Below are 14,559 nucleotides of genomic sequence, written 5' to 3'. Positions count from 1 at the left end.
CGGGTTCCCCATTCTGTGATTGTATGTTTGTTCAGATTTTATATCTAAATGATATACAACTTGAAGTAAACATTTGAACAGCTTGGCTCTTAAAATAAGAATACATTATTCTAAAGCAGCAGTTAGGTATTTTTTTTCAGAATGAGAACATGAACAGAAAAGAGAAATCTTCTTTTCCCTTTTCCACCTGGATTTTCTTATACCAATGCTGATATACTCTGCTGTAAGTAATTTATGTTTTTCTTAATATGGTAAACCTTACGTAAAGGATAAATGTCTATTCTGACATATTTATTGTATGTATATATATTTGAAAGCATTCTTACTTTACAGCATTTTTTCACACCTGCCTAAAACTGTTGCACAGTACTGTGTGTGTATGTGTGTGTATATATATATATATATATATATATATATATATATATATATATATATATATATATATATATATATATATATATATAAATATATATAGATATACCATTTTAAAGAAAATTTCTTATCAAATTCTGGTGTATTCTATAAGAGACTGAAAATTCCTGATCTTGCCTTTTTTAAAATGTTATTTTTTTTTTCTTTTTTCATTTAATTCATTTTGGCTCTCCTTTTGTGAAACAATTCGTTATTAATACACATAATCATAATGTCCCATACTTATTGTATTGGTGAAACTGAATCTCTAGAATTGCACATTTGCTTGTAAGGGATTTGACGGTTAAGGCAATTTGGAACTTGGCTGTTCTTTTGTGGCAGTAACTGACATACAGTAGAAGGCAATTGTTTCCAGAGTGCAACAGTGATTAACATTCTGCTCTAGTATATCGGCATGCATCTGCACTGCGGTTGTTGAATGAGAAAAGGTTCCTGCACAGCAATCTCAAAGCTGTCAGTGGTTCTATAAGCAAGTAACAGGGAGATTTGCAAAACCACACCGTTCATCACTGTTGTATTTGAACAGAGATTAGCCTTATCTGGAGGAGGGGATGGGAGGAATGAAGGCATGATAAATATGTTCCTTGAAGCAGAGAAAAAGCTTTCTTTTGTTTACAAGGAGAAAAATAAAATCAATTTTACTTTGAAGGATACTGCAGAATAGAAACATGGTCCGCCAGTAATGTAAACATAATAACAAAGGGAAGAATGTCATTAATGAGATTTTAATATTTGGAACAGTAGGTTACTGAGAAGACCCTGTTTGACAAGGTGATGCTAATGCCTGATGTAATGATAGCCCCTACTGCAGCCCTGCAGAGTTTCTTAACTGTAGTGATGTCACACTGCTCATTGAAATTAATATATGGCAAATTGTGTGTGTGACGTAATGTGATTATCCAGCATTTAATGCTTTTGCTGTTCTGGATAAGTGGACTTCTATAATTAGGCTAATTAATAATTATAATTGAGACACTATTGTTTTGAAAAAACTACACAATTGTGAAGACACTAGATTTTTACACAGAATGTTCACTTTAATTTTAGTGCTGTCAATTAATCTGACACTCTATATAGTTACCCCATCCATTAGTGAGTCTTCCTTGCACATCATCTTTGTACCAGGCCATATCTGATCCAGTCCTTGCCAGATCTACTCGGAGTGAGAAAATGAGGTTAGCTATAATCTTGTGATCTCAAGTGCACTGAAGCAACAAGAAAAAAAAAAAAAAAAAAAGCAAGAAAACACTTTCATCGTGTTAGGGTTTATTATTGTTGCCTGTCAATATCTAGAAACTATTAATACAAAATATGACTCAGAGTGAAATACAATTAAGTTGTACTTAGAATAATTACTTTCGAGGCGTTCAAAATAGAATTTCACGTGGCTTAGAAGAAGTGAAGTAAAATCCACAAGTAAATGTTGGTAATGTTTAAATATACTTTTATGTCCCTGTTTAACTCCAGAGGCTCTTCAGTCACACACGTTTGACAAGTGTATTGGTCTTGTTGCAAAGTCTTTTATTTTCACATTGGGTTTTAATGAAAATCTTCTAATTCAAGTACATATGTTTTAGATGCTCTTTGCTAAACAATATTAATTAAACATAAGTTAAATACAGAGCAAATTAATGAACAACCTTTGCTGAAAACATCAAACCCAGAATGGCTTAATAATCATCATCATCTTCTTTTTTTTTTTTTTTTTTGGTTTTTTGCCCATTTTATTTAAATAACCATCAAGATGTTAACTTTCATATAAAACACACAATACAAAATAAAATAATATTTGAAAATAATCTCATCAATATTGTACTTTGACACTGCTTTAATAAGGGTTACACCCCAGTCTGATTCTGTGGTAAGACCCAAAATGTTTCCTTTTTATAAAAGAAAAAGACTCACTATGTAAGGATATAAAGCTGTAGTGCACGTTTTAAATGTGTCCTCTGTTACATTTACATCTGTGGCCAAAGGTTTTGCATTTTGATTGTTGTTGTTATATCTTAATGAAAATGCAATAGAAAATAAACAAACAAGTTTTGCATCACCTGAATTTTTAGGATTGAGACTTTTTTTGTTTTTTTTATAAAAACAAAATAAAGCTATATGAACATAATCTATCTTATTTAACATCAAGTAATTTAATTTTTTTAGGCAAAGCTCTTCACAACCTTATAAACTCTTTCGTGTTTCATATTACATGATCATAACTAAATATTATTGCAGTAATTTCAATTTAAAGGCATTAATAGTATTCAAGTGATGCATTTTATTTCAATAATAAGCCAGATTTTAATTAAATAACACAGTGAAGTTTGAGCTCAACGTTAACATTTACAGGCATGTGCATCAGTATGGGTCAGTTTTGTTTGGAATCATCAGTTTGGCCATCTACAGTTAATTTTAGAACCTTGTTCCCTCTATTCCACAGAATTAATACATTCTGTAAGCAGGTACTTGTACATTTTTAGATAGTCCGATTTTGTGAATCACTTTCCATGTATTTGAATTAGATTCTCGTGTGCCTTATGTGTTTAGCAAGTTGCAAACAAAATTAACAAGGTGTTAAAATGTTTTGGATCATCAGCAGTTGCTGTCACATTGCAAATCACTGTGTTCAGCATGAATACATTGGAGAAAGAAAGTATAGTGTAGTCTAATACAATTAGACATGCTCTGAAGCCTCATCCACTACTCCAAAAAGCAGAAATTAATTCCAAGAAATAAAAATAAAGGTTTATGTTTTTTCTTTTTAATTTTCAGCTATGATGGACAATTATTGTACCCCCTACCAGTGGATATTTAATATGCAGTCTTCCATGTAAGCTAATCTTTCAAAGCTGCTGCTTTGTGAAGCAGATACTAGATTACTGTTACTTACGAAATTGAACTGTGATTAATGTCGTTCCTTTGTGAACGAGTGAACGTTAAGTGGACCATATAACTGAATTCTTTAAAATCTTCTACACACTACTGCCTTTTTCCAAATGTGCTGTAGCAGAGAGAAACAAATGGTACCTGAAGCTGATCAGGTAACTAGCATTTTTTGTTGATTCTATTCCTGTCGAGTCGAACAATTGAGTAACATAGTTGGAGATATGTGTACATTAATAACAGAATCATTGTATATGAAGAACTTCTTTTGAGAATGTCGGTGGAACAAATAGCAGACTATTTGTTATGATGATGATGATAATAATAATAATAATAATAATAATAATAATAATAATATTACACTCCAAAGAAATGAATAACTAGAAAAGCAGAACCTTAAATCTGCACTATCCCACCATGTTAGAGTGCACCAAAATAAAATAAAATATTTGCTGGCTATAAACCTTTCATTGTGTGCACTGTAATGTGTAGTGTTGTGTTGCATGCTGCAGCAGGGTGATAGAATATAGCACTACCTGCACTCAGACTTGTTTTTCTTTATACAGCTTTGCATTGGCAGGTAGTAATTAGGGAGCACTGCATGTGTTTTTCATTTGATACTTCTATTTGTAAAAAGCTCAGTATTCCTTGAGGTAATTGATGTTCATGCAAACTATTGTCCTATATCATATGCTTTTTACAAACATTCAGAAAGATCACCTTGACTTTAACAAAGTTTGATATTTCAGATCTCCTGATTTATCTATAATGGCAATCCAATGCCACAGGCATGACCTGATTAGAGAACTGGCTCCCCATCAGCATAAGATTAAGTGATACAAATATAGATTCCGCTTTTATTATAAATAATAAATAAAGTATTATTTATTATACTGTACTTGAAACTTCCCTCGTAGAACTTCCTTAATCTCACACTACATTTGATAATTTCAACCATTTAATTTTAGCACAATCAAGTCGGCATTGAGTAATCATGCATTCCATAAAATGTGATTCGGAGAGGATTGAAAGGTTAAGAGTTGTTTCATTCCCCTTTTAAAATGGCTTAAGTAGATTTTCTCATTAAGTTATATGCACAATTTCTCCAGATCATGTACCTGCATGTTAATAATTCTGTCAACGGATATTTTTTTTTTTGTTACAAACAAACATATGAACTAATATAATTGAAAGTGCAATATGATAGTTATTGGCTTACAGACCTTCATAGAATCTAGTCTTGTTTAAGACTTTTTAAATCTGATGGAATTAATTTGCATGTGTTGTTATTGGGGTGCTTTGTGTTTTTAGTTGTTAACACGTTGGTGTTAAACTGCAGTCCCTGCAGATGTGACCTGCTTATAGAAAAGAGGTGTTATTGCAAAGAATCCTGTCATGTTACAAGAATGTATAGTAACAGTTAATATTGATCAGGACAGAGCCTTTGCACAAGAATGTAACATTTTGAAAAAGTGTAAATGAAATACATATAATGCTGATATATTTTGATAACTCCTAAAGTCATCATCACAGGCTTTCTGATCTCGTAATGGGGGGCCCCAACGGCAGTTTTAAATATTGAATTCATCAGCTTGAAGCATGCCAATCATTTGCCTCTAAGGTGAAAGCATGGATAAGTATTTTATTTTATTGTTTTATTTTAGAAAATGTAATGCATATTTTAATTAGTCTTTTTTTCAGACAGTTGGAGACCCTTGATAGATTACACATATGCATAAATAGAATCTTACTGAACATTTTTAATGTTCGTTTATTTTTAAATCAATAGTTTGTTTCAAATTCTTAATGGGTTTCTAATAGATAATTCATCTATGTCTTACCTTGCTATTGAGACTGCTTTGGTAAAATTAGGAATTAGTTAGCTATGAACAGTACACAGAGCGATTTTGAAATCATTCAATTTACACTGTCACTTTTCTCATTGGTCTATTTTATGAGACCTAAATTTATAAATTCTAGTTTAAAATGTCATCTTGTTTCCTTGTCTACTCTAGCTTTCCTGTTCAGTTCATTTTTCTTTTCCAAATGTTAGAGAGCAACACAGCTATCTACAAAGATTACAGGAACATCTAATGCATTTTTATACACCGTTTCCTTGATAGCACTACAGTTAATCTGTTCACAGTTAGCCTACGCTTCAGGTGGATACTATGTTACATGTTTTTCTTGTTAAACATGAAAGCAAATGCTATTTCTCTAAAATAAATTGTGCAGTCATGGTCTAGTAATACCCACAGATTACTGTTTGAGAGAAGCTGATAAAAAGCTGGTACCTTCGTAGGCTTTTTAATATACACAGTTTCTGATCCAAATAGGTTTTCTTCAGATGTGAAATAATTAAAATAAAAATGGCATATTCATTTTAAATCTTGACACCTGGTAAACTCTCCTTTTTATTTTGTGCATACCATAAGTAAACTATACATACATCCAAAATAAGCCTTGAAGTATTAAATAGGGTAAAGCAGCAATTGTCACTTAACTTTTATTTTTAGTTCATGGATTTAGAATTATGCTTCTCTGAAGCAAATGAAACAATAAAATATTTGGAGAGAAGTATCATTTTTAATAGCCTTCAAAGTAAAGCAACCTAAGAATGGAAGATAAACAGCTTCCCAAGGTCACAACCAAGAATATAGTTTCTTAGATGTATAAAACACGTATGTAATTAATATTGGAGCATTTTTTGTTTTCAGTCGTGCAGTGGCTTCTGTATGTATTTCAATGGAATTCATTTTTTTAATTCTTTTGTTCCCCCTTTTTGCAGGTGAAGATAATAGTCCCCAACAGCACAGCAGGTTTGATTATTGGAAAGGGTGGTGCAACAGTGAAAGCTATAATGGAGCAATCAGGGGCTTGGGTACAGCTCTCTCAGAAACCTGATGGGATAAACCTGCAGGAGAGAGTAGTTACAGTGAGTGGTGAACCAGAGCAGAACCGCAAAGCTGTGGAACTCATCATCCAAAAGATACAAGAGGATCCCCAAAGCGGCAGCTGTCTCAATATCAGTTATGCCAATGTCACTGGTCCAGTGGCCAACTCCAACCCAACAGGCTCTCCTTACGCAAATACTGCTGAAGTGTTACCCACTGCTGCAGCTGCTGCGGGGCTGCTAGGACATGCTAACCTTGCTGGAGTTGCAGCATTCCCAGCAGTTTTATCCGGCTTCACCGGGAACGATCTGGTGGCCATCACCTCTGCACTCAACACTTTAGCCAGCTATGGATATAATCTCAACACATTAGGGTTGGGTTTAAGCCAAGCTGCAGCCACTGGGGCGCTGGCTGCAGCTGCTGCAAGTGCAAACCCAGCTGCAGCAGCGGCAGCGAACTTGATCGCCACCTATGCAAGTGAAGCCTCCGGCGGCGGCGGCACTGCTGGCGGTGCGGCAGGCCCATTCGCGTTAGGTAGCTTGGCAGCTGCCACTGCTGCAACAAATGGATATTTTGGTGCCGCTTCTCCACTTGCAGCTAGTGCCATCCTGGGAACAGAGAAAACTACAGACGGATCGAAAGATGTAGTTGAAATAGCAGTGCCAGAAAACCTAGTCGGTGCAATACTCGGCAAAGGAGGAAAAACGTTGGTGGAATACCAGGAATTGACTGGTGCAAGGATACAGATCTCAAAAAAGGGAGAATTTGTACCTGGCACGAGAAACCGGAAGGTGACGATCACAGGAACACCAGCTGCTACACAGGCTGCACAGTATTTAATAACACAGCGGATCACATACGAGCAAGGGGTTCGGGCTGCTAACCCTCAAAAAGTGGGTTAATGCCTAAACTTATTCTATTTAATCCCTCCTTTTATCATTTTCAAGAAGGATGTACTGTATTTTGCAGAAGTATTCTTTTCTGTTAACATATTATATGCAAAAGAATGCGATTTATGTTGAAGATGTGTATATGTAAATAATGTGTTTTACCAGATGTTTCATAGAAAGAAATTTTTCTTGGTATGTTTTAGTTCTATACTTTGCTTGTGTACATTTGTCAGAATTGTTTCTAGTGTGAGAAGATCTTAGCCTGCCATTTTACCAGCATTATTGTAGTTTAAAAAACAAACAAACAAACAAAAAAAGAACCGATTGAATGTAGACAGGGATATGCGTATAGTTTTCAGTATTAGTTAAAATAGGTGATATCGCTAAATTAACTACTGTTAGTTCGGGTCCGGTCGGGTCAGTGACTTGAAATGGAGTGAGGCCAAAGCACTGTCATGACAGTCTTACTTCTGCGTAGGGAATAGAGAAGTAGGAATTCATATGTTATGAAAGGAAAAAAAATAACTAAAAAGCAATATAGTTGCAAAAGCACTGTAAAATATTTTAAGGTTAAAACTGTGGATTATTGTATTGGTAAGTTTACAAATCAACAAAAGCACCTGTTCTCCATCTGAACTGGACAATGGAAATAATGCTGCACGCTGGCCATGGCCCATTCTTCACCATGTCTTGAAAGTTCAACAAAAATACCCCCCCCCCACAATACCACCTCCAGAGAGGTTTGTATATTTGTTTTAAAGCACTAAAATCACTACTGAACCCATTGCCTGGCCAGTAGAACAGTCATTACTCCATTAACATCCTCACTGTCTAAACATATAACTGTTGTTTATTCAGTGTATTAGGAATTTTATAATAAAGAAAAAAAGTGAAAGTGCCAACAAAAATGATGACAGCTAAATAGTTTTAATTACCTGCGACTGCTTGATACAGTAAGTTGCATTTTAAGAGCTTATACTTAAGTGTATCATTTCTTAACACTAGAAACATTAGTATCGTGAATGTAGATTTTACTGTGAAGATAACTGTGATTTTAGCTATGCGCTCCAACGATGGCTTCTTTGCAGCATGGTGTTAGCAGCCAGTGCAGCTTATACTACTTGGTAATTTGCATGTATGTGGAGCATTTTTATGTCACCAGCCAGCCAGTATTCTTCTGCATGCTTTTAAGACAAGGCAGTTAATCTCAAGAGGTAGTGTGATCTACCTTTCCCAAGCTTTTGGACAGGTAATTTCTGAGTAAGCCTTTGTTCCCAACACCCAACAACTGTCACCCTGTTCTGTACCTCTCCTGAGTGCCAGCTGCCCAGGCCATTGACCCACCATCTGTTTGCCCACTCAAGGCCACTCATAGGGGCATTCATAACCAAGCACCTCCTCATGCTGTGCATGCAGTCTTAAATTCAATGGACAAAATAACATGCTGGCTACCTCTGGATCATCAGGCTGAGCAATTGAATTTTTAAAAGAGAATTACTTCCATCTCAACTTCAACCCATTGATAACGTCCATCCTGCCAAGCTAAATGGCATCCCAGCTGCTCCTTTCTGTGCAACCAATCAAAGAACAATGAGTGTGATGCTACACGTCCTGAATTTTCGTCCAGCCTCTTTCTGAACTGTGATCTTTGTCCTCCATGAACTTTCCCTTTTGTTCATTGAACTGTATGGACTCTTCATTTCATATTAATTTACTGTGCAATTTGCTTTTGGACGTTGACAACTTGAAACGATTCCCTGACCCCTCCCCCTTTTCCCTATTAATAATTCATTTCTGTCAAATTGTAAGAGTAGACTCATTTTCCAATTTTTTGGCATTGGATTGTTATTTCATTTAGATTTCTCAATCTCTAAATACTATTTAGAGAATTTATTAAAAATAATGATTTGCTTGTTTTAAAGAAAGAGAAAAGCTGTAGTAAACTCTGTTACTTGGAAATGACTTTTAATCGTCAAATATTCTGTAGCTGTGCAAGTTTTTGACAAATAGTGTATCTCGTGAAATCAGTGGTTAGCATTGCCGCTATTATATTTACTCATTTTATCATTATAAATGTGCTTAGTTCATCATGTAGCATGACTTGTCTCCCGTCTCATTTTTTTCTTGCATGTCACAAGTCTAAGTTCATTTATAATACATTAACAGTTAATAATATCTTTGTAAGTTTCTTTCACCATGCTGTCTTAGTCAGCAGTGAACAAAGGCAATTAATGGGGGCTATTTCATCGGCTGAGATGGTAAAGCATGAGTAGTCTGGATTTTGTATTATAGTAGATAACATTCCAACCATTTTGGTCCCTGATTTTAAATAAAATTGAGTTTAAAAAAACAACAAAAAAAAACCAAACAAAAACAAACGTAGTTTGACAGTGGAGCTTTCATTACATTTTTTTTTTTTTTACCTCTATTTAAGCTAAAATCATGTATAGAGATTACTCAATAAAATGCACATTAGGTGTTGAATTATTATTGGTTTAAGTGAAGTGGATATGTACTCTGAAATTTTTTAACTATGACCTTTTTTTTTTTTTTTTTTTAAATAAGACAAATTCTAAGTGAAATTGAAGTGTTTTGTTAGAACTTAGTTGACTAATCTGTGATCTTTGGGATTACAAAATGCTTTTGTTTAAAAAGGTAAGTGCCTCAATAGCACTTAAATTATATTTTAAACAATTAGAATGCCTTCAAAATGGACAGTATTAAGCAAACAACAAAAAGCAATTCAGCTATTTCAAATGAAAGGAGGGAGAATGCTTTTGATACAAAAGCCAACCATGTTATAAATTGCAACTATTTATAGGCTCAGGTTGCCATATGGAGGCTGGTGAATGCACTGAATAAGAATTACCTCAGTCCTGCAACATTCTGTGTTTTTGAATACATTCTGTTTCAGGGTCACTTTCAATCAATATTTCATTTACTTACTGAGATTGAATGGGTGCTCTGAGATGGAGCGTGCTGTTTATCATACAGATTGGACACCTCATTCTAGATTCAAGATCTCTCCTTCAGCATTGGGAGCTGTCCTTTCAGCACCACACAATTGCAATTAGAGTTAATAGTACAGCTTCTCTGCATCACTGGGATCTTTCCTATCAGCACCGCAGCATTATAGCTAGTTTCAAGGCAATCTTGACTTTGCACTGTATGCTTTCCTTTCAGCACCACACCTTATGATCATAATTTGAAATGTTTTTCCTCACCTCCCCTATTTAATGTGGGATCCATTCCTCTCATCAATTCAAAATCAGAAACAAAAAAAAATTCTAACGGTTCATTCCGATTCATTGCTTACAACAGATCTAAGCTCTTTTTCTGCTTCTTTGATTCCTTTTCAGCTTTCCATCACATCTGTAACAAACCTTAAACAAAATTTGCCACGCAATCATGCACAAGGCTACCTTGCCGTTGAGTTAGACAATTCCATCACATTCAGTTGGTTAACAGAGGTCAGAACCTCCTGTATTATATGTATCTCGCTTTCTAAGAAAGTGCTTTGTAATTAATGTTTACGTCAAGGTTGTGTAAACGGTGCTATAGAGGATCTGGTAAACATCCCAGTTTTTTTGTGTATGACTTCGAATGTATAAGATTTATTTTTCTATTGATAATAAACAGTATGAAAGCATAAAGATGGTAGATTTTAGTATTTTACCTATGTGCAAGAGTAATGTCTTTGCAGAACTTGTAAGGAATAACTAAAGTACTTTTTTTAAAATGTAAACTTATTTGAGTGGTCCGTTTCACATTTTTATATGAATTTTATTAGAATATGAGTTTAATGTAATCCTAATATTAGACAGCTATTAAGCAGAAGTCTGGGGATTGCAATATTACAATTAAAATTATACAGTAGTTCCCATTAATTTATAATTTTAAATGTATGTAATTGTGATCATTTGATACATTCAATGAATAAAGAACCTAGTTAACTTTTAAAGCATTTTCAATTTTACATTGAATGCAGTGCACAAGTTTAGATTAGTTTACATACATTTGAGATTTTTTGCTGGATTTGAATAACAAACATTTTTTCACTTACAATTTCCACAGCAAGTCACTAAAACATGATTTTGTTTGTTAAAATTTAACTACAATGGACAACACTGTACGGAGTCTGATGACATTTTCCAATATTTTAAATGGCAAAGAATATTTATAAATGTGGTGGATTTTGGTGTCCACAGTGATTGATCATGGTAGTATTAGCTGAAAGCTTCAGATTTTCATTATAACTTCCTTGCTAATAAGTCATACTTGAATGATTAGTTCATTGTGATCTCTTGATTAGCGCTAATCTTGACCTGCCTGAAGTAAGGTAGTCCAGAGTTATTGCTAATCTGGGTCTGTGAAACCAACCAATTATATATGTGTTAAAAATCCTGAATCTTAAACCCTGTAAATATCTGTACAGAAACCAACAAAAGAAACATGTATACATTATTTTTATAACATGTATTTTTTCTCCTCTAATAGGTAAATACATGCATATAGGCCAATTTATGTAATACAGAGGTGCGTTTAACCATAATGTTCAGAACAATACTGAATGGGATAATGTTGTGAAACAGATTAACAGCCCAAAGGATCCTACAACGTGTTCACCAACACATTCAAATACGAATCCATTATAACACCTTGAAATATACATCAGTTCTTCAATTTTGATCCCAATTGTTAATGGTTAGTTAATTGTAGCATGTGTATAAAATACAATTTTATGCGATTGCTAACAATGCTCTTCTCATGGGCCTGGGATATGAAAAGTGTATATTATATTAGTTTAGTATACATTAACTAATTAACTAGCCATTACCAAAACCTGTGGCCAGGTTTTGCTCCAAAAATAATGTAATGGGTGCGCTTCGAAAACTTTTGGTAAATAAGTTCATGCAATAAACTCAAAAAAACATTTGGAGCATCGTTTATTGGGATTCAGTGTATCATTCAAATGACAGGTTTCAAAACAATGATAACAAGTAGGAAGTCATGGAGTGAAAGTGTATTTGTTTACAGTTCAGAAAGTGTTTTAATTTTGTTGCTATAGCGTATGGAACAATTTGTTTTTTTGGAGATACTTAATGATTTACATTAGGAACACAATTATTGAAGATATTTAGACACTTGATTAGCCACTTCTGAATTTCAATGTAACCAAGTGACTTCAGCGTTGGGACTGGTGGTTGAACCAGTGACCCTGTGATTGTTAATTGTCCATTATATAGAGGGTTCAGAACAAACAGGGTTCTCGAGAGAGCCATTTGCACACTTGCCAATAAACTACATTTTCTTTTGTTTTATTTTATCATTTTAGGTATGCCACAGACATTTAAAAAAAAAAAAGGGAGGAAAGAAGATCCCAACTGGCAATTCTCCAGTCACCAGGGGAGAACTCGATCAGTTACTTTCCCATCCAAACAGGACGAGTCCAGAGAGCAGCTACAGTAGTGTAGTTAAGATAAACAAAGTGTGTTATAATGTTGCTTTGAGTTTTGTTAAATAACAATACACATTTGATTGTTTCTAATTATGATTTGTAGTGCAACACAAAAAAAAAAAAAAAAATCAAAGAGAAATACAAAAAAAAAATAAACAAAATAGGATAATACCTTCTACCTTGGTGATTAAACATATACAAGGACTTTTTTTTCTGAGGACTTTAAAACCAGGACTTACTTTACACTTAACGTGACTCCTGCATTATAATACTATAACTTCTCTCTTTAGCATTTTGCTAAACCAGTCAACAGCTACTCCTTGCACACAGATAAACTGAATTAAACTAGAGTACAGAGTGTTACAGTGGCTGTCAGAGAGGCAGGAGAATGTTTCTCAAGAAATCAAAGACTTCTTGGAAGTGTCTGTTGATATTAAGCAATAGGAATAGGTGAAGTAAGCACTGCTGTCTAACATTAATCGATTAACTAAACATACTACAATTGCTGATAGAAGATATACTGCCACAGTGGTTTCACTGGGTCCCTGAAGTATCAAACTCATTAATAATAGAATCATTTATCAGTGGCCTTACTAATTAATTCTTATTCTATAAATGAATATTGCTTCATATAAGGCACCAGGCAGTGTTAGATATTCTATCTGGAATATCTATTTAATTACCAGAATGTACCAGATATTTTGTTAAATCTCAGATGGCCTTCTGGGTTGATTTTGTATCTGGTTAATTTCCATGATGACCAAAATTCCAGTCTGGTAATTATCATAAATATCTGATGAAAAATGCTGAATATGAGCAATTCTGATGATGCAATGATGTAAATGCAATGAACCTAATTGTTCAATGTTATTTTTAAGTTACTTGATAAATTGGACAAAAATCTTGCATTTCACATACTGACTAAATGCTTTCAGAATTACAGAAATTTTAAACATACAAAAAGTTTCTGTAAGCAGCAGACACAGAAATGGTTCATTGATCTGGTATACACATACAGTAGTAACTTCACATTTGCAGAAGATCTTATTTGGTCTATCTTGGCAAATAGCTATATAAATAAATAAGCACTAATGGATTAAAGAGAAGGAAAGAAGCCAATTAGCCCTCATGGCATTATTTGATTCAATTGGTTTCTCCTCCATAATTACATGCATTTATATCCTTTGTATTCCTCTTACATTCCATAATGAGACATTCTCCATTCTGAGTAAATTCTTGAAAATGTGCTTATGTTTATTGAAATTCTTATTTGATTTTATTCTGCTAGATAGTTCTGCTTTAAGACAAAGGTATTGCATTTCAGTTAGCTACAATTTCCTAATCTTCCAGAATTACACCCAGGAACAAATGAGTTCAGATATTAGTGAGGACCATTTCACCATGTTCATTACATTCAAATTAAGATATCAATGAGAAAGTTCAGATACATAGGTAAAGATTTCCTTCACAATCTTCATCACATTTGTCTACAGTATGTGACATGATGATATTGTGAACCTTACTGGTTTCCTTTCTCTATTGTTCCTTTTGAGGCACTGGGTTCATTAGCATGTGTTTCAGGATCCATCTTCTCCTTTTCATTCAGTTAAGTTGTAAAGAAAACAAATGTACTCTATCAAATAATTCTCAGAAGTCATTCTAAGAACTTTAACTCTTTTCTACTTAGAAACTGAAAATATCCAAAGATATCTACAGTGGAGGGGAGGAGGAGGAGGAGGGGGGGGGGGGTGATGTGGGGGAATATATTCTTTTTATACTCTTATACGGTGCACTTGTTTTGAGAGCTGTATTGAGGCCATAGGAATGCTTTCATTTTCTGACTCTTAATTTCCTGGCAAGAAAATCGTTACTATATATTGTATGATTAATTAATCTTCAACAATTTGCCACTGTACTTGTTTGAAACAGGTCTTCTGTGTTCATAAATCAGGGCATTTCATCAAATGCTATTCCTGCGTAAGCCATGGCAAATAAGGTCTTGTAGCAA

General features: G+C 34.1%; 1 protein-coding gene across 8 annotated transcripts in view; it reads left to right on the top strand.

Annotated features, from left to right (window-relative positions):
- The window catches only part of LOC121329840 (RNA-binding protein Nova-1), an 80,420-nt gene that overhangs the window by 57,232 nt on the left and 8,629 nt on the right, over positions 1-14,559 (top strand). For 6 of the 8 annotated variants that reach the window (XM_041275735.1, XM_041275737.1, XM_041275732.1 and 3 more), the window contains one exon: positions 6,098-7,096. In XM_041275735.1, coding sequence (XP_041131669.1) covers positions 6,098-7,096 — 999 coding nt within the window. Of the gene's footprint in view, positions 1-6,097; positions 9,188-14,559 lie in introns of those variants that run through there. The other 2 variants (XM_041275738.1, XM_041275739.1) reach the window with 1 other exon arrangement.

Source organism: Polyodon spathula, chromosome 17 (genome assembly GCF_017654505.1).
Source record: "Polyodon spathula isolate WHYD16114869_AA chromosome 17, ASM1765450v1, whole genome shotgun sequence".
NCBI lineage: Eukaryota > Metazoa > Chordata > Actinopteri > Acipenseriformes > Polyodontidae > Polyodon > Polyodon spathula.
This window is presented reverse-complemented; position numbering and strand designations above follow the sequence as displayed.